Source organism: Heptranchias perlo, chromosome 12 (genome assembly GCF_035084215.1).
Source record: "Heptranchias perlo isolate sHepPer1 chromosome 12, sHepPer1.hap1, whole genome shotgun sequence".
NCBI lineage: Eukaryota > Metazoa > Chordata > Chondrichthyes > Hexanchiformes > Hexanchidae > Heptranchias > Heptranchias perlo.
Genome location: NC_090336.1, coordinates 20,473,585 through 20,497,528, shown reverse-complemented (window position 1 = coordinate 20,497,528; position 23,944 = coordinate 20,473,585). Strand labels below are relative to the sequence as shown.

Genomic DNA, 23,944 nt, shown 5'->3' with positions numbered 1-23,944 from the left:
CCCAGCATGAGATTTGCACAAAAAGAAGCCATGCCCGGATTAAGGTGCGTGCAGGTGAAAAATTGATGCAGGACTGTAGTACCTTCATCCCGTAAGAAAGGATGAGAACAGATTGCCGACGTTTTCCCCATCTAGTAAAGCCATACAAAAGCTCATGTGAAACCTGAGCCCATATAATTTCGTACACTCCTACCTGTGGTGAAATGTCTGGTGGCGCAATCTGCTGGCGTTTTATCTGCCGCCAGTGTAGATACACAGAACGTGTAGTTTGTTCCAGGGTTCAATCCCCTCACAACAACGGATTCATTAGAAACTATTTTATTTAAAGATGGACTTCCCTTCATCTCCACGTTATAGCTGTACTCAGGCTTGTGATCGGGTGGTTTTTCCCAGCTGAGAATTATTGATGTGTTGCGAATCACTAACCTCACCTCGGTTACAGGGTTTGGTTCTGCAAGTATTGATGAAGTGTTGGGAATTAGATCAATCTCACCCTCAGTAATGCTCCAACACTTCTACTAACCCATAAATGACCAATCCAAATGTAGTCAACCCCGACAGGGTTCCCTTTCCACAGTGACCTCACTACCATTGACATTGGTCATGCCAATAATTCCACTGTCAGGTTCAATAGTCCCATAACAAGACTTCCTCAGCAACAATTCTAACTGAGGCACAGTAACCAGCTGTCCATCAGCATCAAAAGCTGCAACCCATTAATCCCTCAGCAGAAGGCTTTCAACCAATATTTTACCCTATCTCCCAAATACTTTCTTAAATCCAATGACCTCAGCTATTCCACAAGCCAAAACATGGTTTTATCTCCTTTCTTACTGAATACTCATATGTCGGGTCCATCCACGCTCAAAAGCAACCCAAGGTGTGTGTATTCACAAGAGAAGTTGCGTCCCACTTACTTGTGAATTGGTTTATAAGCACAGCCTCACTCTTCACTCCACTATGAACAATGGTAGTCACAGAGATGGTATAGTTGGTTCCAGATTCTAGGTCACGTATCATGGTGGAATTTATACTTTCAGTAAAAGAACCAACTCCGTTAGAAGGCCGGTACGTGATGCTGAAGTTGTACTGGGTGACATTCATGTCCGCAGGTCTCCCGAAGCTCAGGGAGATGGAACTGTTGCTGAAGCCGGTCACCGTAATAGTTCCTGGCTTGGAAGGAACTGTCAGAGGCAAGTTATTGGGTATTAGATAGTCGGTGAAAGCGTATTATTTGACAGAATAGATATACTGAATTAATTAATATAATGCATCTAAGCAAGTTGCCCACTTCAAAACTATACAATCGGTCATAAATTTAGTACAAAAAACCCATAAACTATTGTGTGCTATTTCCAAATTCAAAATCACAAGGGTCATTTCACTCCCACAGCTTTGAGCTGGTGATACTGTACAACTCTCTACATCCTCCATACTGGACTGCTCAGCACAGGGTGCTCACAACAAGCAAGAAGGACACAGGGAGCCGGAGGTTGATGCCCTTCAGGGTTCCTGTAACTGCTACCACGTCAGCACCAGGCCACATCACTGGCATTAAATCCACTCACTAACGCTCCACAGGTTTCACTTTTCACAGTTTTGTAGATTCCTTATTCCACCCCAGTTATTTCCTCTTACACAGAACAATTCCTCCATTTTCCTGAGAGCGCTGACAAGCATGGAATAAATATGACTTTCCACCGACCAATATAAATGGCATCCAACATCATTTCAATCTCAATTCTCGAACATTGAAAGTCTAAATACATCAGTCAGCTTCATGAGTTTTCAACTTGATGTTTTCATTCTGTTCAGTGGTATTCTCTTACTTAGGATTGAATAAGGAGAGACTCCCTCCAGTTTTACCCATCTATCATGGGCATGGAGGAACTCTCATGAAACCAAAGTCCATATTGATCCGCACTCCTACCTGTTATGAAAGTGACTGTGACTGGATCTGCTGATGTGCCATCTGCCGCCAGCGTGAACACGCTGAACATGTATCTGGTTCCGGGGTTCAGTTGTGCCACGGTAATGGATTCATTAGCAACAGTGCTATTTAAAGATGGAATTCCGCTTGTCTCCACCCTGTAGCTGTATTCAGGCTTGTGGTCAAACGGACGGACCCAGTTCAGAGTAACTGAAGTGGTGTTGTGATTGAAAACGGTGACATTGGTCACAGGATTCGGTTCTGCAAATATTAATGAGATGTTGAGAACAATAGCAGTCTCACACTGACACGTGCTCCACTGCCGTCGGTGATCCACATCATTCCAATTTCTTTCCACTATGCTCTCACTGCCAATCACAACAATCACATCAACAACCTAACGGTGGGCATTTAATAATTCCTTAACAAGATCCTTTAAAACAATGCAACCACTTTTAACCGTCCCCCTCGACTTCCCTTGTGCACTCTTTCCTCAGTACTAATCAATCATAATTGAGAGAATCATCAAAGGTAGTCTACAAGCTGAAAATGGTCAACAACTTGTCTGGTTGGTCAGTTGAATCCTTCTGGGTTGACTCAAGCTTTCTAGAATCTCAAATCACAGGAGTCAGTTTAGCCCCTTAACCATTAGTAGAGCTGTGATCGTCCACACCTTTCCAATACTTGCTTCGCAATGTGAATGCTGGACTGCTCAGGACATGGTGCTCACGAACAGGAAGATCTCAGTGCCCTTCAGTGAGCGGGTAAGTGCTCCCACTTCAGCACCAGGACACCATCTCTATCAACAAACAGGAATCCAACCCTACACAGATTTCTACAAAACATCTTACAGAATTTTGACCATCACTCATAAATCGTTCCATCAATTAATGTATAGTTCTGTAATTTCAAATTCAGCTTTAAATATGCTTCACATTTTTAAGTAGCACTTTCTACTCTCCACTATGCCCTTAGCTTTGGAAACCTCTTCCTTCCAGCACTTTCACCAAATTGTCTCCTTCCGTGCGTTCCAAAGCCACTTTACGACCCTTCTCTTTGACCGTTATTTTGCACCCATAGCACGTCTTTCTCCCTTAGCCACTCCTGCTTGATGTTTACGCTTTGTCTGCCACCCTGCAAACAGGTTTGAGACATTTCTCTGCGTGTGAGCAGCATTATAGAAAAGCAAGTAGATGTCATAACTGGGTAATGGGCAAAGGTAATGCATGCATCAACCTTTGTCAAACCCGGAAGTTATAAGCGTCCTCGCCTCCAAGCATCTTCACTCCAAGCAGCTGGCAGAATCCACCTGTTTGATGTAACATCCGCTGGTCACAGCTGACTTTGTCACATCACAAGCTACCTGTCTGTAGATGTCAATCACCTTTACCGCAGCTTGTGTCCAGTCAACCATTGCCTTGACATTTTACTCCAGCCTTAATTTTGCTCGATCTCAGTTGCCCATCAACTGACGATGCCAACAGTGTTGATTCCACACAAAATCACATCTGTTCCATCTATGTCATTTGTGTGAAATATATTCACGTATGTTCCACTGCAGACATTATTCTCCAGTGATACGCAGCGGTGTCAATGTTTGTTTTAGTACCCTTCTGCGGAGCACCTTGGGACGTTTTCCTATGTTAAAGGCGCCATATAAATGCAGATTGTTGTTGTTGTTGTCGTCAGCTTCTGTACCAAATGTAACAGGGAGCCAATGGTACCATTGGTGAGAAATGGCTACACCACCAAGCTGTTAGTTGCTAAAACTTGGATGTAATCTACAGCAAATATGGAACCACTGAACTTGTCTCCCAGAACCTCTTTGAATACCCCAATGGCTACCTATGTCAAAGAAATGTGCACTCATCAACCATGGTTTGACCATCAACCAGAGCCTGCCAAATTTATAAGATACATTATTGTATCCCATTTCAAAAGTACCACCTTTCTCAACAATGTTCCATTTACACAAAATATTCACTTCTAAAGTGAAAGGTTGCCAATAAACCAGCTACACTATACAGCTGTCACTAACAGAGTTCACCAAGGTTCCCACCAAAGCCAATCTTCCAATAATCTTCCAAATGTATTAGAGAGCCAATGGGTCCAATGTACCATTGGTGAGAAATGCTTACACCACCAAGCTGTTAGTTGCTAAAACTTTGATGTAATCTGCAGCAAATATGGAACCATTGATCTTGTCTCCCAGTACCTCTTCGAATACCCCAACGGATACCTATGTCAAAGACTTGTCCATCTTCCAATAAACACTCATCAAAACCATTCCACGGACAGTTAGGTTTCTCAATTCCTTTTCAGCAGATCATTTGTTAGTTGTATCCATCCATGCACACAGTCCATTAAGATAAAGTTCCAGAGCAGAAATTGTGTCTCACTTACTTGTGAATTGGTTCATAACCACAGCTTCACTCTTCATATCACCAGGAACAATGGTAGTCACAGAGATGACGTAGTTGGTTCCAGCTTCTAGGTCAGTTATTGTGGTGGAGTTTGTATGTTCAATGAAAGAGCTATTTCCATTAGAAGAACTGTACATAATGCTGAAGTTGTATTGAGTGACATTCATGTCTGTAGGTTTCCCCAAGCTCAGAGAGATTGAACTGTTGGTAAAGCTTGTCACTGTAATAGCTCCAGGCTTGGAAGGAACTGTTAGAGGCAAGTTACAAACAAAAAAACATGATACTGAACTGAATAATTCAAAACCATCCAAGTTTTGTGTCAGGGTCAAATCAACACATGTGCCCAACTGACAAAAAGATGAAAAAGCAATTTTCCCACTCTGGAGCTATAAATATGCAATGGGTTAGGAAATCAAAATTAAATCTAAGAAAAAAAACCCCAAGATACTCATTCTTTTGAATATATATCAATCATCAACTGCTTCGCAAAATCCTCCAACCATGCAGAGGCTGGACTGCTCTGCACATGGTGATCACAGCAATGTGTAAGATGGACACAAACAGCACGAACTTACGGTCCTTCCATGTTCAAACAAGAGCTATGACTTCAGCACCAGGACACCATCTTTATGAACAAACCAAACGACCAACCCGACACACATTTCTCACTGATGTTTTTCCAATCACCCCCCATTACGTTTCTTTACTGGAAGAGCTGACAAGCTGCAAACAAATGGGTTTGACAAAGGTGAATTGAATCTGATGAATTTTGATCTCCGTAGTGATATAGATCCTCCATGAATCATAGGAGTTAATCCAGGTTTGGATTCATTCTGCAGACCTACGTTCATAGAAATTTACGGCACAGAATGAGGCCGTTCGGCCCATCATGACTGTGCCGGCCGAAAAAGAACTATCCAGCCTATTCCCACTTTCCAGCTCTTGCTCCGTAGCCTTGTAGGTTACGGCAACGGCACGTCAAGTGCATATTCAAGTACTTTTTAAATGCGATGAACGTTTCTGCCTCTACTACCCTTTGGGGCAGCGTGTTCCAGACCCCCACCACCCTCTGGGTGAAAAGATTTCTCCTCAAGTCCCCTCTAATCCTTCGACCAATCACTTTAAAATCTACCCTCCTTGGTTATTGACCTCTCTGCTAAGGAAAATACAGCCTTCCTATCCATTCTATCTAGGCCCCTCATAATTTTATACACTGCAATTATATCTCCCCTCAGCCTTCCTTATTCCAAAGAAAAAACCTCAGCCTATCCAATCTTTCCTCATAGCTAAAATTCTCCAGTCCTGGCAACATCCTCGTAAATCTCCTCTGTACCCTCACTAATGCAATCACATCTTTCCTATAATGTGAAGACCAGAACTGTACGCAGTACTCTAGCCGTGGCCTAACTAATGTTTTATGCAGTTCTAGAATAACCTCCCTGCTCTTATAGTCTATGCCTTGGCTAATAAAGGAAAGTATGCCTTCTTAACCATCTTATCTACCTGTCCTGCTATCTTCAGGGATCTGTGGACATGCACTCCAAGGTCCCTCTGTGCCTCTACACTTCTCAGTATCCTACCATTTATTGTGTGTTGCCTTGCCTTGTTTACCCTCCCCAAATGCATTATCTCACACTTCTCTGGATTAAATTCCATTTGCCACTTTTCTGCCCACCACTGATATCTTCCTGCAGTCTCCAGCTTGCTTCCTCACTATCCATCACACGACCAATTTTTATATCATCTGAAAAATTCTTAATCATGCCCACTACATTTAAGTCTAAATCATTGATTATATACCACAAAAAGCAAGGGACACAGTACTGAGCCCTGCGGAACCCCTACCAGTCACAAGAACACCCGTCGACCATTATCCTTTGCTTCCTGCCACTGAGCCAATTTTGGATCCAACTTACCACTTTCCCTTGGATCCCATGGGCTTTTACTTTTCTGACCAGTGGGACCTTGTCAAAAGCCTTGCTAAAATCCATGTAGACTACATCAAACACTCTACCCTCATTGACCCTCCTTGTTACCTCCTCAAAAAAAAATCAAACAATTCAATCAGACACGGCCATCCCTTAACAAATCCACGCTGACTGCCCTTGATTAATCCGTACCTTGCTAAATGACGATTAATACTGTCCCTCAGAATTTTTTTTCCAATAATTTGCCCACCACTGAGGTTAGGCTGTAATTACTTGGTCTGTCCCTTTCTCAACAACGGTACAACGTTAGCAGTCCTCCAGCACCACGCCGGCAGCCAGAGAGGATTGGAAAAACAATGGTCAGAGCCATCTAATTACATTCGACATTGGAGACATCAGGCAGTGCTACACGCAACATTCTGTTGCTGAGTCGTACAGACGCCCTAGTCACATGCAAAACAGCTAGTCTGGTCAACTCAGTGATCAAAACCCTTAACATGCAGCCCTTGCAACACAAGAACGGATTGGCAAGAGGGATTTTAATACATGTAGGATGAACGTCTTGCAAGATTTCTTTCCTTTGGGGTTCCAAATAGAAAAGACTGGTTTCTGTTTTCTCAGCTAATTCCTTCGGCCTGCGGCCCACTTGGAAGATCAGTACCAGTGAGCGTGCCCAGCATGAGATTTGCACAAAAAGAAGCCATGCCCGGATTAAGGTGCGTGCAGGTGAAAAATTGATGCAGGACTGTAGTACCTTCATCCCGTAAGAAAGGATGAGAACAGATTGCCGACGTTTTCCCCATCTAGTAAAGCCATACAAAAGCTCATGTGAAACCTGAGCCCATATAATTTCGTACACTCCTACCTGTGGTGAAATGTCTGGTGGCGCAATCTGCTGGCGTTTTATCTGCCGCCAGTGTAGATACACAGAACGTGTAGTTTGTTCCAGGGTTCAATCCCCTCACAACAACGGATTCATTAGAAACTATTTTATTTAAAGATGGACTTCCCTTCATCTCCACGTTATAGCTGTACTCAGGCTTGTGATCGGGTGGTTTTTCCCAGCTGAGAATTATTGATGTGTTGCGAATCACTAACCTCACCTCGGTTACAGGGTTTGGTTCTGCAAGTATTGATGAAGTGTTGGGAATTAGATCAATCTCACCCTCAGTAATGCTCCAACACTTCTACTAACCCATAAATGACCAATCCAAATGTAGTCAACCCCGACAGGGTTCCCTTTCCACAGTGACCTCACTACCATTGACATTGGTCATGCCAATAATTCCACTGTCAGGTTCAATAGTCCCATAACAAGACTTCCTCAGCAACAATTCTAACTGAGGCACAGTAACCAGCTGTCCATCAGCATCAAAAGCTGCAACCCATTAATCCCTCAGCAGAAGGCTTTCAACCAATATTTTACCCTATCTCCCAAATACTTTCTTAAATCCAATGACCTCAGCTATTCCACAAGCCAAAACATGGTTTTATCTCCTTTCTTACTGAATACTCATATGTCGGGTCCATCCACGCTCAAAAGCAACCCAAGGTGTGTGTATTCACAAGAGAAGTTGCGTCCCACTTACTTGTGAATTGGTTTATAAGCACAGCCTCACTCTTCACTCCACTATGAACAATGGTAGTCACAGAGATGGTATAGTTGGTTCCAGATTCTAGGTCACGTATCATGGTGGAATTTATACTTTCAGTAAAAGAACCAACTCCGTTAGAAGGCCGGTACGTGATGCTGAAGTTGTACTGGGTGACATTCATGTCCGCAGGTCTCCCGAAGCTCAGGGAGATGGAACTGTTGCTGAAGCCGGTCACCGTAATAGTTCCTGGCTTGGAAGGAACTGTCAGAGGCAAGTTATTGGGTATTAGATAGTCGGTGAAAGCGTATTATTTGACAGAATAGATATACTGAATTAATTAATATAATGCATCTAAGCAAGTTGCCCACTTCAAAACTATACAATCGGTCATAAATTTAGTACAAAAAACCCATAAACTATTGTGTGCTATTTCCAAATTCAAAATCACAAGGGTCATTTCACTCCCACAGCTTTGAGCTGGTGATACTGTACAACTCTCTACATCCTCCATACTGGACTGCTCAGCACAGGGTGCTCACAACAAGCAAGAAGGACACAGGGAGCCGGAGGTTGATGCCCTTCAGGGTTCCTGTAACTGCTACCACGTCAGCACCAGGCCACATCACTGGCATTAAATCCACTCACTAACGCTCCACAGGTTTCACTTTTCACAGTTTTGTAGATTCCTTATTCCACCCCAGTTATTTCCTCTTACACAGAACAATTCCTCCATTTTCCTGAGAGCGCTGACAAGCATGGAATAAATATGACTTTCCACCGACCAATATAAATGGCATCCAACATCATTTCAATCTCAATTCTCGAACATTGAAAGTCTAAATACATCAGTCAGCTTCATGAGTTTTCAACTTGATGTTTTCATTCTGTTCAGTGGTATTCTCTTACTTAGGATTGAATAAGGAGAGACTCCCTCCAGTTTTACCCATCTATCATGGGCATGGAGGAACTCTCATGAAACCAAAGTCCATATTGATCCGCACTCCTACCTGTTATGAAAGTGACTGTGACTGGATCTGCTGATGTGCCATCTGCCGCCAGCGTGAACACGCTGAACATGTATCTGGTTCCGGGGTTCAGTTGTGCCACGGTAATGGATTCATTAGCAACAGTGCTATTTAAAGATGGAATTCCGCTTGTCTCCACCCTGTAGCTGTATTCAGGCTTGTGGTCAAACGGACGGACCCAGTTCAGAGTAACTGAAGTGGTGTTGTGATTGAAAACGGTGACATTGGTCACAGGATTCGGTTCTGCAAATATTAATGAGATGTTGAGAACAATAGCAGTCTCACACTGACACGTGCTCCACTGCCGTCGGTGATCCACATCATTCCAATTTCTTTCCACTATGCTCTCACTGCCAATCACAACAATCACATCAACAACCTAACGGTGGGCATTTAATAATTCCTTAACAAGATCCTTTAAAACAATGCAACCACTTTTAACCGTCCCCCTCGACTTCCCTTGTGCACTCTTTCCTCAGTACTAATCAATCATAATTGAGAGAATCATCAAAGGTAGTCTACAAGCTGAAAATGGTCAACAACTTGTCTGGTTGGTCAGTTGAATCCTTCTGGGTTGACTCAAGCTTTCTAGAATCTCAAATCACAGGAGTCAGTTTAGCCCCTTAACCATTAGTAGAGCTGTGATCGTCCACACCTTTCCAATACTTGCTTCGCAATGTGAATGCTGGACTGCTCAGGACATGGTGCTCACGAACAGGAAGATCTCAGTGCCCTTCAGTGAGCGGGTAAGTGCTCCCACTTCAGCACCAGGACACCATCTCTATCAACAAACAGGAATCCAACCCTACACAGATTTCTACAAAACATCTTACAGAATTTTGACCATCACTCATAAATCGTTCCATCAATTAATGTATAGTTCTGTAATTTCAAATTCAGCTTTAAATATGCTTCACATTTTTAAGTAGCACTTTCTACTCTCCACTATGCCCTTAGCTTTGGAAACCTCTTCCTTCCAGCACTTTCACCAAATTGTCTCCTTCCGTGCGTTCCAAAGCCACTTTACGACCCTTCTCTTTGACCGTTATTTTGCACCCATAGCACGTCTTTCTCCCTTAGCCACTCCTGCTTGATGTTTACGCTTTGTCTGCCACCCTGCAAACAGGTTTGAGACATTTCTCTGCGTGTGAGCAGCATTATAGAAAAGCAAGTAGATGTCATAACTGGGTAATGGGCAAAGGTAATGCATGCATCAACCTTTGTCAAACCCGGAAGTTATAAGCGTCCTCGCCTCCAAGCATCTTCACTCCAAGCAGCTGGCAGAATCCACCTGTTTGATGTAACATCCGCTGGTCACAGCTGACTTTGTCACATCACAAGCTACCTGTCTGTAGATGTCAATCACCTTTACCGCAGCTTGTGTCCAGTCAACCATTGCCTTGACATTTTACTCCAGCCTTAATTTTGCTCGATCTCAGTTGCCCATCAACTGACGATGCCAACAGTGTTGATTCCACACAAAATCACATCTGTTCCATCTATGTCATTTGTGTGAAATATATTCACGTATGTTCCACTGCAGACATTATTCTCCAGTGATACGCAGCGGTGTCAATGTTTGTTTTAGTACCCTTCTGCGGAGCACCTTGGGACGTTTTCCTATGTTAAAGGCGCCATATAAATGCAGATTGTTGTTGTTGTTGTCGTCAGCTTCTGTACCAAATGTAACAGGGAGCCAATGGTACCATTGGTGAGAAATGGCTACACCACCAAGCTGTTAGTTGCTAAAACTTGGATGTAATCTACAGCAAATATGGAACCACTGAACTTGTCTCCCAGAACCTCTTTGAATACCCCAATGGCTACCTATGTCAAAGAAATGTGCACTCATCAACCATGGTTTGACCATCAACCAGAGCCTGCCAAATTTATAAGATACATTATTGTATCCCATTTCAAAAGTACCACCTTTCTCAACAATGTTCCATTTACACAAAATATTCACTTCTAAAGTGAAAGGTTGCCAATAAACCAGCTACACTATACAGCTGTCACTAACAGAGTTCACCAAGGTTCCCACCAAAGCCAATCTTCCAATAATCTTCCAAATGTATTAGAGAGCCAATGGGTCCAATGTACCATTGGTGAGAAATGCTTACACCACCAAGCTGTTAGTTGCTAAAACTTTGATGTAATCTGCAGCAAATATGGAACCATTGATCTTGTCTCCCAGTACCTCTTCGAATACCCCAACGGATACCTATGTCAAAGACTTGTCCATCTTCCAATAAACACTCATCAAAACCATTCCACGGACAGTTAGGTTTCTCAATTCCTTTTCAGCAGATCATTTGTTAGTTGTATCCATCCATGCACACAGTCCATTAAGATAAAGTTCCAGAGCAGAAATTGTGTCTCACTTACTTGTGAATTGGTTCATAACCACAGCTTCACTCTTCATATCACCAGGAACAATGGTAGTCACAGAGATGACGTAGTTGGTTCCAGCTTCTAGGTCAGTTATTGTGGTGGAGTTTGTATGTTCAATGAAAGAGCTATTTCCATTAGAAGAACTGTACATAATGCTGAAGTTGTATTGAGTGACATTCATGTCTGTAGGTTTCCCCAAGCTCAGAGAGATTGAACTGTTGGTAAAGCTTGTCACTGTAATAGCTCCAGGCTTGGAAGGAACTGTTAGAGGCAAGTTACAAACAAAAAAACATGATACTGAACTGAATAATTCAAAACCATCCAAGTTTTGTGTCAGGGTCAAATCAACACATGTGCCCAACTGACAAAAAGATGAAAAAGCAATTTTCCCACTCTGGAGCTATAAATATGCAATGGGTTAGGAAATCAAAATTAAATCTAAGAAAAAAAACCCCAAGATACTCATTCTTTTGAATATATATCAATCATCAACTGCTTCGCAAAATCCTCCAACCATGCAGAGGCTGGACTGCTCTGCACATGGTGATCACAGCAATGTGTAAGATGGACACAAACAGCACGAACTTACGGTCCTTCCATGTTCAAACAAGAGCTATGACTTCAGCACCAGGACACCATCTTTATGAACAAACCAAACGACCAACCCGACACACATTTCTCACTGATGTTTTTCCAATCACCCCCCATTACGTTTCTTTACTGGAAGAGCTGACAAGCTGCAAACAAATGGGTTTGACAAAGGTGAATTGAATCTGATGAATTTTGATCTCCGTAGTGATATAGATCCTCCATGAATCATAGGAGTTAATCCAGGTTTGGATTCATTCTGCAGACCTACGTTCATAGAAATTTACGGCACAGAATGAGGCCGTTCGGCCCATCATGACTGTGCCGGCCGAAAAAGAACTATCCAGCCTATTCCCACTTTCCAGCTCTTGCTCCGTAGCCTTGTAGGTTACGGCAACGGCACGTCAAGTGCATATTCAAGTACTTTTTAAATGCGATGAACGTTTCTGCCTCTACTACCCTTTGGGGCAGCGTGTTCCAGACCCCCACCACCCTCTGGGTGAAAAGATTTCTCCTCAAGTCCCCTCTAATCCTTCGACCAATCACTTTAAAATCTACCCTCCTTGGTTATTGACCTCTCTGCTAAGGAAAATACAGCCTTCCTATCCATTCTATCTAGGCCCCTCATAATTTTATACACTGCAATTATATCTCCCCTCAGCCTTCCTTATTCCAAAGAAAAAACCTCAGCCTATCCAATCTTTCCTCATAGCTAAAATTCTCCAGTCCTGGCAACATCCTCGTAAATCTCCTCTGTACCCTCACTAATGCAATCACATCTTTCCTATAATGTGAAGACCAGAACTGTACGCAGTACTCTAGCCGTGGCCTAACTAATGTTTTATGCAGTTCTAGAATAACCTCCCTGCTCTTATAGTCTATGCCTTGGCTAATAAAGGAAAGTATGCCTTCTTAACCATCTTATCTACCTGTCCTGCTATCTTCAGGGATCTGTGGACATGCACTCCAAGGTCCCTCTGTGCCTCTACACTTCTCAGTATCCTACCATTTATTGTGTGTTGCCTTGCCTTGTTTACCCTCCCCAAATGCATTACCTCACACTTCTCTGGATTAAATTCCATTTGCCACTTTTCTGCCCACCACTGATATCTTCCTGCAGTCTCCAGCTTGCTTCCTCACTATCCATCACACAACCAATTTTTATATCATCTGCAAAATTCTTAATCATGCCCACTACATTTAAGTCTAAATCATTGATTATATACCACAAAAAGCAAGGGACACAGTACTGAGCCCTGCGGAACCCCTACCAGTCACAAGAACACCCGTCGACCATTATCCTTTGCTTCCTGCCACTGAGCCAATTTTGGATCCAACTTACCACTTTCCCTTGGATCCCATGGGCTTTTACTTTTCTGACCAGTGGGACCTTGTCAAAAGCCTTGCTAAAATCCATGTAGACTACATCAAACACTCTACCCTCATTGACCCTCCTTGTTACCTCCTCAAAAAAAAATCAAACAATTCAATCAGACACGGCCATCCCTTAACAAATCCACGCTGACTGCCCTTGATTAATCCGTACCTTGCTAAATGACGATTAATACTGTCCCTCAGAATTTTTTTTCCAATAATTTGCCCACCACTGAGGTTAGGCTGTAATTACTTGGTCTGTCCCTTTCTCAACAACGGTACAACGTTAGCAGTCCTCCAGCACCACGCCGGCAGCCAGAGAGGATTGGAAAAACAATGGTCAGAGCCATCTAATTACATTCGACATTGGAGACATCAGGCAGTGCTACACGCAACATTCTGTTGCTGAGTCGTACAGACGCCCTAGTCACATGCAAAACAGCTAGTCTGGTCAACTCAGTGATCAAAACCCTTAACATGCAGCCCTTGCAACACAAGAACGGATTGGCAAGAGGGATTTTAATACATGTAGGATGAACGTCTTGCAAGATTTCTTTCCTTTGGGGTTCCAAATAGAAAAGACTGGTTTCTGTTTTCTCAGCTAATTCCTTCGGCCTGCGGCCCACTTGGAAGATCAGTACCAGTGAGCGTGCCCAGCATGAGATTTGCACAAAAAGAAGCCATGCCCGGATTAAGGTGCGTGCAGGTGAAAAATTGATGCAGGACTGTAGTACCTTCATCCCGTAAGAAAGGATGAGAACAGATTGCCGACGTTTTCCCCATCTAGTAAAGCCATACAAAAGCTCATGTGAAACCTGAGCCCATATAATTTCGTACACTCCTACCTGTGGTGAAATGTCTGGTGGCGCAATCTGCTGGCGTTTTATCTGCCGCCAGTGTAGATACACAGAACGTGTAGTTTGTTCCAGGGTTCAATCCCCTCACAACAACGGATTCATTAGAAACTATTTTATTTAAAGATGGACTTCCCTTCATCTCCACGTTATAGCTGTACTCAGGCTTGTGATCGGGTGGTTTTTCCCAGCTGAGAATTATTGATGTGTTGCGAATCACTAACCTCACCTCGGTTACAGGGTTTGGTTCTGCAAGTATTGATGAAGTGTTGGGAATTAGATCAATCTCACCCTCAGTAATGCTCCAACACTTCTACTAACCCATAAATGACCAATCCAAATGTAGTCAACCCCGACAGGGTTCCCTTTCCACAGTGACCTCACTACCATTGACATTGGTCATGCCAATAATTCCACTGTCAGGTTCAATAGTCCCATAACAAGACTTCCTCAGCAACAATTCTAACTGAGGCACAGTAACCAGCTGTCCATCAGCATCAAAAGCTGCAACCCATTAATCCCTCAGCAGAAGGCTTTCAACCAATATTTTACCCTATCTCCCAAATACTTTCTTAAATCCAATGACCTCAGCTATTCCACAAGCCAAAACATGGTTTTATCTCCTTTCTTACTGAATACTCATATGTCGGGTCCATCCACGCTCAAAAGCAACCCAAGGTGTGTGTATTCACAAGAGAAGTTGCGTCCCACTTACTTGTGAATTGGTTTATAAGCACAGCCTCACTCTTCACTCCACTATGAACAATGGTAGTCACAGAGATGGTATAGTTGGTTCCAGATTCTAGGTCACGTATCATGGTGGAATTTATACTTTCAGTAAAAGAACCAACTCCGTTAGAAGGCCGGTACGTGATGCTGAAGTTGTACTGGGTGACATTCATGTCCGCAGGTCTCCCGAAGCTCAGGGAGATGGAACTGTTGCTGAAGCCGGTCACCGTAATAGTTCCTGGCTTGGAAGGAACTGTCAGAGGCAAGTTATTGGGTATTAGACAGTCGGTGAAAGCGTATTATTTGACAGAATAGATATACTGAATTAATTAATATAATGCATCTAAGCAAGTTGCCCACTTCAAAACTATACAATCGGTCATAAATTTAGACCAAAAACCCATAAACTATTGTGTGCTATTTCCAAATTCAAAATCACAAGGGTCATTTCACTCCCACAGCTTTGAGCTGGTGATACTGTACAACTCTCTACATCCTCCATACTGGACTGCTCAGCACAGGGTGCTCACAACAAGCAAGAAGGACACAGGGAGCCGGAGGTTGATGCCCTTCAGGGTTCCTGTAACTGCTACCACGTCAGCACCAGGCCACATCACTGGCATTAAATCCGCTCACTAACGCTCCACAGGTTTCACTTTTCACAGTTTTGTAGATTCCTTATTCCACCCCAGTTATTTCCTCTTACACAGAACAATTCCTCCATTTTCCTGAGAGCGCTGACAAGCATGGAATAAATATGACTTTCCACCGACCAATATAAATGGCATCCAACATCATTTCAATCTCAATTCTCGAACATTGAAAGTCTAAATACATCAGTCAGCTTCATGAGTTTTCAACTTGATGTTTTCATTCTGTTCAGTGGTATTCTCTTACTTAGGATTGAGTAAGGAGAGACTCCCTCCAGTTTTACCCATCTATCATGGGCATGGAGGAACTCTCATGAAACCAAAGTCCATATTGATCCGCACTCCTACCTGTTATGAAAGTGACTGTGACTGGATCTGCTGATGTGCCATCTGCCGCCAGCGTGAACACGCTGAACATGTATCTGGTTCCGGAGTTCAGTTGTGCCACGGTAATGGATTCATTAGCAACAGTGCTATTTAAAGATGGAATTCCGCTTGTCTCCACCCTGTAGCTGTATTCAGGCTTGTGGTCAAACGGACGGACCCAGTTCAGAGTAACTGAAGTGGTGTTGTGATTGAAAACGGTGACATTGGTCACAGGATTCGGTTCTGCAAATATTAATGAGATGTTGAGAACAATAGCAGTCTCACACTGACACGTGCTCCACTGCCGTCGGTGATCCACATCATTCCAATTTCTTTCCACTATGCTCTCACTGCCAATCACAACAATCACATCAACAACCTAACGGTGGGCATTTAATAATTCCTTAACAAGATCCTTTAAAACAATGCAACCACTTTTAACCGTCCCCCTCGACTTCCCTTGTGCACTCTTTCCTCAGTACTAATCAATCATAATTGAGAGAATCATCAAAGGTAGTCTACAAGCTGAAAATGGTCAACAACTTGTCTGGTTGGTCAATTGAATCCTTCCGGGTTGACTCCTCAAGCTTTCTAGAATCTCAAATCACAGGAGTCAGTTTAGCCCCTTAACCATTAGTAGAGCTGTGATCGTCCACACCTTTCCAATACTTGCTTCGCAATGTGAATGCTGGACTGCTCAGGACATGGTGCTCACGAACAGGAAGATCTCAGTGCCCTTCAGTGAGCGGGTAAGTGCTCCCACTTCAGCACCAGGACACCATCTCTATCAACAAACAGGAATCCAACCCTACACAGATTTCTACAAAACATCTTACAGAATTTTGACCATCACTCATAAATCGTTCCATCAATTAATGTATAGTTCTGTAATTTCAAATTCAGCTTTAAATATGCTTCACATTTTTAAGTAGCACTTTCTACTCTCCACTATGCCCTTAGCTTTGGAAACCTCTTCCTTCCAGCACTTTCACCAAATTGTCTCCTTCCGTGCGTTCCAAAGCCACTTTACGACCCTTCTCTTTGACCGTTATTTTGCACCCATAGCACGTCTTTCTCCCTTAGCCACTCCTGCTTGATGTTTACGCTTTGTCTGCCACCCTGCAAACAGGTTTGAGACATTTCTCTGCGTGTGAGCAGCATTATAGAAAAGCAAGTAGATGTCATAACTGGGTAATGGGCAAAGGTAATGCATGCATCAACCTTTGTCAAACCCGGAAGTTATAAGCGTCCTCGCCTCCAAGCATCTTCACTCCAAGCAGCTGGCAGAATCCACCTGTTTGATGTAACATCCGCTGGTCACAGCTGACTTTGTCACATCACAAGCTACCTGTCTGTAGATGTCAATCACCTTTACCGCAGCTTGTGTCCAGTCAACCATTGCCTTGACATTTTACTCCAGCCTTAATTTTGCTCGATCTCAGTTGCCCATCAACTGACGATGCCAACAGTGTTGATTCCACACAAAATCACATCTGTTCCATCTATGTCATTTGTGTGAAATATATTCACGTATGTTCCACTGCAGACATTATTCTCCAGTGATACGCAGCGGTGTCAATGTTTGTTTTAGTACCCTTCTGCGGAGCACCTTGGGACGTTTTCCTATGTTAAAGGCGCCATATAAATGCAGATTGTTGTTGTTGTTGTCGTCAGCTTCTGTACCAAATGTAACAGGGAGCCAATGGTACCATTGGTGAGAAATGGCTACACCACCAAGCTGTTAGTTGCTAAAACTTGGATGTAATCTACAGCAAATATGGAACCACTGAACTTGTCTCCCAGAACCTCTTTGAATACCCCAATGGCTACCTATGTCAAAGAAATGTGCACTCATCAACCATGGTTTGACCATCAACCAGAGCCTGCCAAATTTATAAGATACATTATTGTATCCCATTTCAAAAGTACCACCTTTCTCAACAATGTTCCATTTACACAAAATATTCACTTCTAAAGTGAAAGGTTGCCAATAAACCAGCTACACTATACAGCTGTCACTAACAGAGTTCACCAAGGTTCCCACCAAAGCCAATCTTCCAATAATCTTCCAAATGTATTAGAGAGCCAATGGGTCCAATGTACCATTGGTGAGAAATGCTTACACCACCAAGCTGTTAGTTGCTAAAACTTTGATGTAATCTGCAGCAAATATGGAACCATTGATCTTGTCTCCCAGTACCTCTTCGAATACCCCAACGGATACCTATGTCAAAGACTTGTCCATCTTCCAATAAACACTCATCAAAACCATTCCACGGACAGTTAGGTTTCTCAATTCCTTTTCAGCAGATCATTTGTTAGTTGTATCCATCCATGCACACAGTCCATTAAGATAAAGTTCCAGAGCAGAAATTGTGTCTCACTTACTTGTGAATTGGTTCATAACCACAGCTTCACTCTTCATATCACCAGGAACAATGGTAGTCACAGAGATGACGTAGTTGGTTCCAGCTTCTAGGTCAGTTATTGTGGTGGAGTTTGTATGTTCAATGAAAGAGCTATTTCCATTAGAAGAACTGTACATAATGCTGAAGTTGTATTGAGTGACATTCATGTCTGTAGGTTTCCCCAAGCTCAGAGAGATTGAACTGTTGGTAAAGCTTGTCACTGTAATAGCTCCAGGCTTGGAAGGAACTGTTAGAGGCAAGTTACAAACAAAAAAACATGATACTGAACTGAATAATTCAAAACCATCCAAGTTTTGTGTCAGGGTCAAATCAACACATGTGCCCAACTGACAAAAAGATGAAAAAGCAATTTTCCCACTCTGGAGCTATAAATATGCAATGGGTTAGGAAATCAAAATTAAATCTAAGAAAAAAAACCCCAAGATACTCATTCTTTTGAATATATATCAATCATCAACTGCTTCGCAAAATCCTCCAACCATGCAGAGGCTGGACTGCTCTGCACATGGTGATCACAGCAATGTGTAAGATGGACACAAACAGCACGAACTTACGGTCCTTCCATGTTCAAACAAGAGCTATGACTTCAGCACCAGGACACCATCTTTATGAACAAACCAAACGACCAACCCGACACACATTTCTCACTGATGTTTTTCCAATCACCCCCCATTACGTTTCTTTACTGGAAGAGCTGACAAGCTGCAAACAAATGGGTTTGACAAAGGTGAATTGAATCTGATGAATTTTGATCTCCGTAGTGATATAGATCCTCCATGAATCATAGGAGTTAATCCAGGTTTGGATTCATTCTGCAGACCTACGTTCATAGAAATTTACGGCACAGAATGAGGCCGTTCGGCCCATCATGACTGTGCCGGCCGAAAAAGAACTATCCAGCCTATTCCCACTTTCCAGCTCTTGCTCCGTAGCCTTGTAGGTTACGGCAACGGCACGTCAAGTGCATATTCAAGTACTTTTTAAATGCGATGAACGTTTCTGCCTCTACTACCCTTTGGGGCAGCATGTTCCAGACCCCCACCACCCTCTGGGTGAAAAGATTTCTCCTCAAGTCCCCTCTAATCCTTCGACCAATCACTTTAAAATCTACCCTCCTTGGTTATTGACCTCTCTGCTAAGGAAAATACAGCCTTCCTATCCATTCTATCTAGGCCCCTCATAATTTTATACACTGCAATTATATCTCCCCTCAGCCTTCCTTATTCCAAAGAAAAAACCTCAGCCTATCCAATCTTTCCTCATAGCTAAAATTCTCCAGTCCTGGCAACATCCTCGTAAATCTCCTCTGTACCCTCACTAATGCAATCACATCTTTCCTATAATGTGAAGACCAGAACTGTACGCAGTACTCTAGCCATGGCCTAACTAATGTTTTATGCAGTTCTAGAATAACCTCCCTGCTCTTATAGTCTATGCCTTGGCTAATAAAGGAAAGTATGCCTTCTTAACCATCTTATCTACCTGTCCTGCTATCTTCAGGGATCTGTGGACATGCACTCCAAGGTCCCTCTGTGCCTCTACACTTCTCAGTATCCTACCATTTATTGTGTGTTGCCTTGCCTTGTTTACCCTCCCCAAATGCATTACCTCACACTTCTCTGGATTAAATTCCATTTGCCACTTTTCTGCCCACCACTGATATCTTCCTGCAGTCTCCAGCTTGCTTCCTCACTATCCATCACACAACCAATTTTTATATCATCTGCAAAATTCTTAATCATGCCCACTACATTTAAGTCTAAATCATTGATTATATACCACAAAAAGCAAGGGACACAGTACTGAGCCCTGCGGAACCCCTACCAGTCACAAGAACACCCGTCGACCATTATCCTTTGCTTCCTGCCACTGAGCCAATTTTGGATCCAACTTACCACTTTCCCTTGGATCCCATGGGCTTTTACTTTTCTGACCAGTGGGACCTTGTCAAAAGCCTTGCTAAAATCCATGTAGACTACATCAAACACTCTACCCTCATTGACCCTCCTTGTTACCTCCTCAAAAAAAAATCAAACAATTCAATCAGACACGGCCATCCCTTAACAAATCCACGCTGACTGCCCTTGATTAATCCGTACCTTGCTAAATGACGATTAATACTGTCCCTCAGAATTTTTTTTCCAATAATTTGCCCACCACTGAGGTTAGGCTGTAATTACTTGGTCTGTCCCTTTCTCAACAACGGTACAACGTTAGCAGTCCTCCAGCACCACGCCGGCAGCCAGAGAGGATTGGAAAAACAATGGTCAGAGCCATCTAATTACATTCGACATTGGAGACATCAGGCAGTGCTACACGCAACATTCTGTTGCTGAGTCGTACAGACGCCCTAGTCACATGCAAAACAGCTAGTCTGGTCAACTCAGTGATCAAAACCCTTAACATGCAGCCCTTGCAACACAAGAACGGATTGGCAAGAGGGATTTTAATACATGTAGGATGAACGTCTTGCAAGATTTCTTTCCTTTGGGGTTCCAAATAGAAAAGACTGGTTTCTGTTTTCTCAGCTAATTCCTTCGGCCTGCGGCCCACTTGGAAGATCAGTACCAGTGAGCGTGCCCAGCATGAGATTTGCACAAAAAGAAGCCATGCCCGGATTAAGGTGCGTGCAGGTGAAAAATTGATGCAGGACTGTAGTACCTTCATCCCGTAAGAAAGGATGAGAACAGATTGCCGACGTTTTCCCCATCTAGTAAAGCCATACAAAAGCTCATGTGAAACCTGAGCCCATATAATTTCGTACACTCCTACCTGTGGTGAAATGTCTGGTGGCGCAATCTGCTGGCGTTTTATCTGCCGCCAGTGTAGATACACAGAACGTGTAGTTTGTTCCAGGGTTCAATCCCCTCACAACAACGGATTCATTAGAAACTATTTTATTTAAAGATGGACTTCCCTTCATCTCCACGTTATAGCTGTACTCAGGCTTGTGATCGGGTGGTTTTTCCCAGCTGAGAATTATTGATGTGTTGCGAATCACTAACCTCACCTCGGTTACAGGGTTTGGTTCTGCAAGTATTGATGAAGTGTTGGGAATTAGATCAATCTCACCCTCAGTAATGCTCCAACACTTCTACTAACCCATAAATGACCAATCCAAATGTAGTCAACCCCGACAGGGTTCCCTTTCCACAGTGACCTCACTACCATTGACATTGGTCATGCCAATCATACCACTGTCAGGTTCAATAGTCCCATAACAAGAAAGACTTCCTCAGCAACAATTCTAACTGAGGCACAGTAACCAGCTGTCCATCAGCATCAAAAGCTGCAACCCATTAATCCCTCAGCAGAAGGCTTTCAACCAATATTTTACCCTATCTCCCAAATACTTTCTTAAATCCAATGACCTCAGCTATTCCACAAGCCAAAACATGGTTTTATCTCCTTTCTTACTGAATACTCATATGTCGGGTCCATCCACGCTCAAAAGCAACCCAAGGTGTGTGTATTCACAAGAGAAGTTGCGTCCCACTTACTTGTGAATTGGTTTATAAGCACAGCCTCACTCTTCACTCCACTATGAACAATGGTAGTCACAGAGATGGTATAGTTGGTTCCAGATTCTAGGTCACGTATCATGGTGGAATTTATACTTTCAGTAAAAGAACCAACTCCATTAGAAGGCCGGTACGTGATGCTGAAGTTGTACTGGGTGACATTCATGTCCGCAGGTCTCCCGAAGCTCAGGGAGATGGAACTGTTGCTGAAGGCGGTCACCGTAATAGTTCCTGGCTTGGAAGGAACTGTCAGAGGCAAGTTATTGGATATTAGACAGTCGGTGAAAGCGTATTATTTGACAGAATAGATATACTGAATTAATTAATATAATGCATCTAAGCAAGTTGCCCACTTCAAAACTATACAATCGGTCATAAAAACCCATAAACTATTGTGTGCTATTTCCAAATTCAAAATCACAAGGGTCATTTCACTCCCACAGCTTTGAGCTGGTGATACTGTACAACTCTCTACATCCTCCATACTGGACTGCTCAGCACAGGGTGCTCACAACAAGCAAGAAGGACACAGGGAGCCGGAGGTTGATGCCCTTCAGGGTTCCTGTAACTGCTACCACGTCAGCACCAGGCCACATCACTGGCATTAAATCCACTCACTAACGCTCCACAGGTTTCACTTTTCACAGTTTTGTAGATTCCTTATTCCACCCCAGTTATTTCCTCTTACACAGAACAATTCCTCCATTTTCCTGAGAGCGCTGACAAGCATGGAATAAATATGACTTTCCACCGACCAATATAAATGGCATCCAACATCATTTCAATCTCAATTCTCGAACATTGAAAGTCTAAATACATCAGTCAGCTTCATGAGTTTTCAACTTGATGTTTTCATTCTGTTCAGTGGTATTCTCTTACTTAGGATTGAATAAGGAGAGACTCCCTCCAGTTTTACCCATCTATCATGGGCATGGAGGAACTCTCATGAAACCAAAGTCCATATTGATCCGCACTCCTACCTGTTATGAAAGTGACTGTGACTGGATCTGCTGATGTGCCATCTGCCGCCAGCGTGAACACGCTGAACATGTATCTGGTTCCGGAGTTCAGTTGTGCCACGGTAATGGATTCATTAGCAACAGTGCTATTTAAAGATGGAATTCCGCTTGTCTCCACCCTGTAGCTGTATTCAGGCTTGTGGTCAAACGGACGGACCCAGTTCAGAGTAACTGAAGTGGTGTTGTGATTGAAAACGGTGACATTGGTCACAGGATTCGGTTCTGCAAATATTAATGAGATGTTGAGAACAATAGCAGTCTCACACTGACACGTGCTCCACTGCCGTCGGTGATCCACATCATTCCAATTTCTTTCCACTATGCTCTCACTGCCAATCACAACAATCACATCAACAACCTAACGGTGGGCATTTAATAATTCCTTAACAAGATCCTTTAAAACAATGCAACCACTTTTAACCGTCCCCCTCGACTTCCCTTGTGCACTCTTTCCTCAGTACTAATCAATCATAATTGAGAGAATCATCAAAGGTAGTCTACAAGCTGAAAATGGTCAACAACTTGTCTGGTTGGTCAATTGAATCCTTCCGGGTTGACTCCTCAAGCTTTCTAGAATCTCAAATCACAGGAGTCAGTTTAGCCCCTTAACCATTAGTAGAGCTGTGATCGTCCACACCTTTCCAATACTTGCTTCGCAATGTGAATGCTGGACTGCTCAGGACATGGTGCTCACGAACAGGAAGATCTCAGTGCCCTTCAGTGAGCGGGTAAGTGCTCCCACTTCAGCACCAGGACACCATCTCTATCAACAAACAGGAATCCAACCCTACACAGATTTCGTATCACACTTTTGATTCTCATTGTCTCTGGACCTGCTCCTGTTGAAGACCTTTCCCATCAACCAAATCCTTCCACCGGGAGAGGTGGCAAACAATGAACAAATTTATTTATCCCCTTCATTTGTAATGTTTGGTTACGTAATTTCAAATTCAGTTTTAAATGTAATTCAATGATACATTTTTATGCACCAATTAATGAATGGAGGCTTTCTTCATTTTTAGCCATCTAGGATGATCATGTTCGACCTCAAAGCTTGAAGCCAGATTTACCAACACCACCAACCCTTCGTGAAAGATGTGGTGAGCTGTTGATGTGTTATCT

The 23,944-nt window shown here is 43.1% G+C and overlaps 1 protein-coding gene across 2 annotated transcripts in view; it reads right to left on the bottom strand.

The window, feature by feature from the left end:
* Positions 1 to 23,944, bottom strand: part of ptprja (protein tyrosine phosphatase receptor type Ja) — a 158,724-nt gene that overhangs the window by 83,072 nt on the left and 51,708 nt on the right. Inside the window, exons 4-6 of one of the 2 annotated variants that reach the window (XM_067993731.1) lie at positions 22,784 to 23,044; positions 8,884 to 9,144; positions 1,931 to 2,191 (exon numbers count right to left, since the gene is read on the bottom strand). The exons of the other annotated variant lie outside the window; for it this stretch is intronic. Of the exons in view, the coding sequence (XP_067849832.1) occupies positions 1,931 to 2,191; positions 8,884 to 9,144; positions 22,784 to 23,044 (783 nt within the window). The remainder of the gene's footprint in view (positions 1 to 1,930; positions 2,192 to 8,883; positions 9,145 to 22,783; positions 23,045 to 23,944) is intronic. 2 annotated transcript variants of the gene reach the window in all.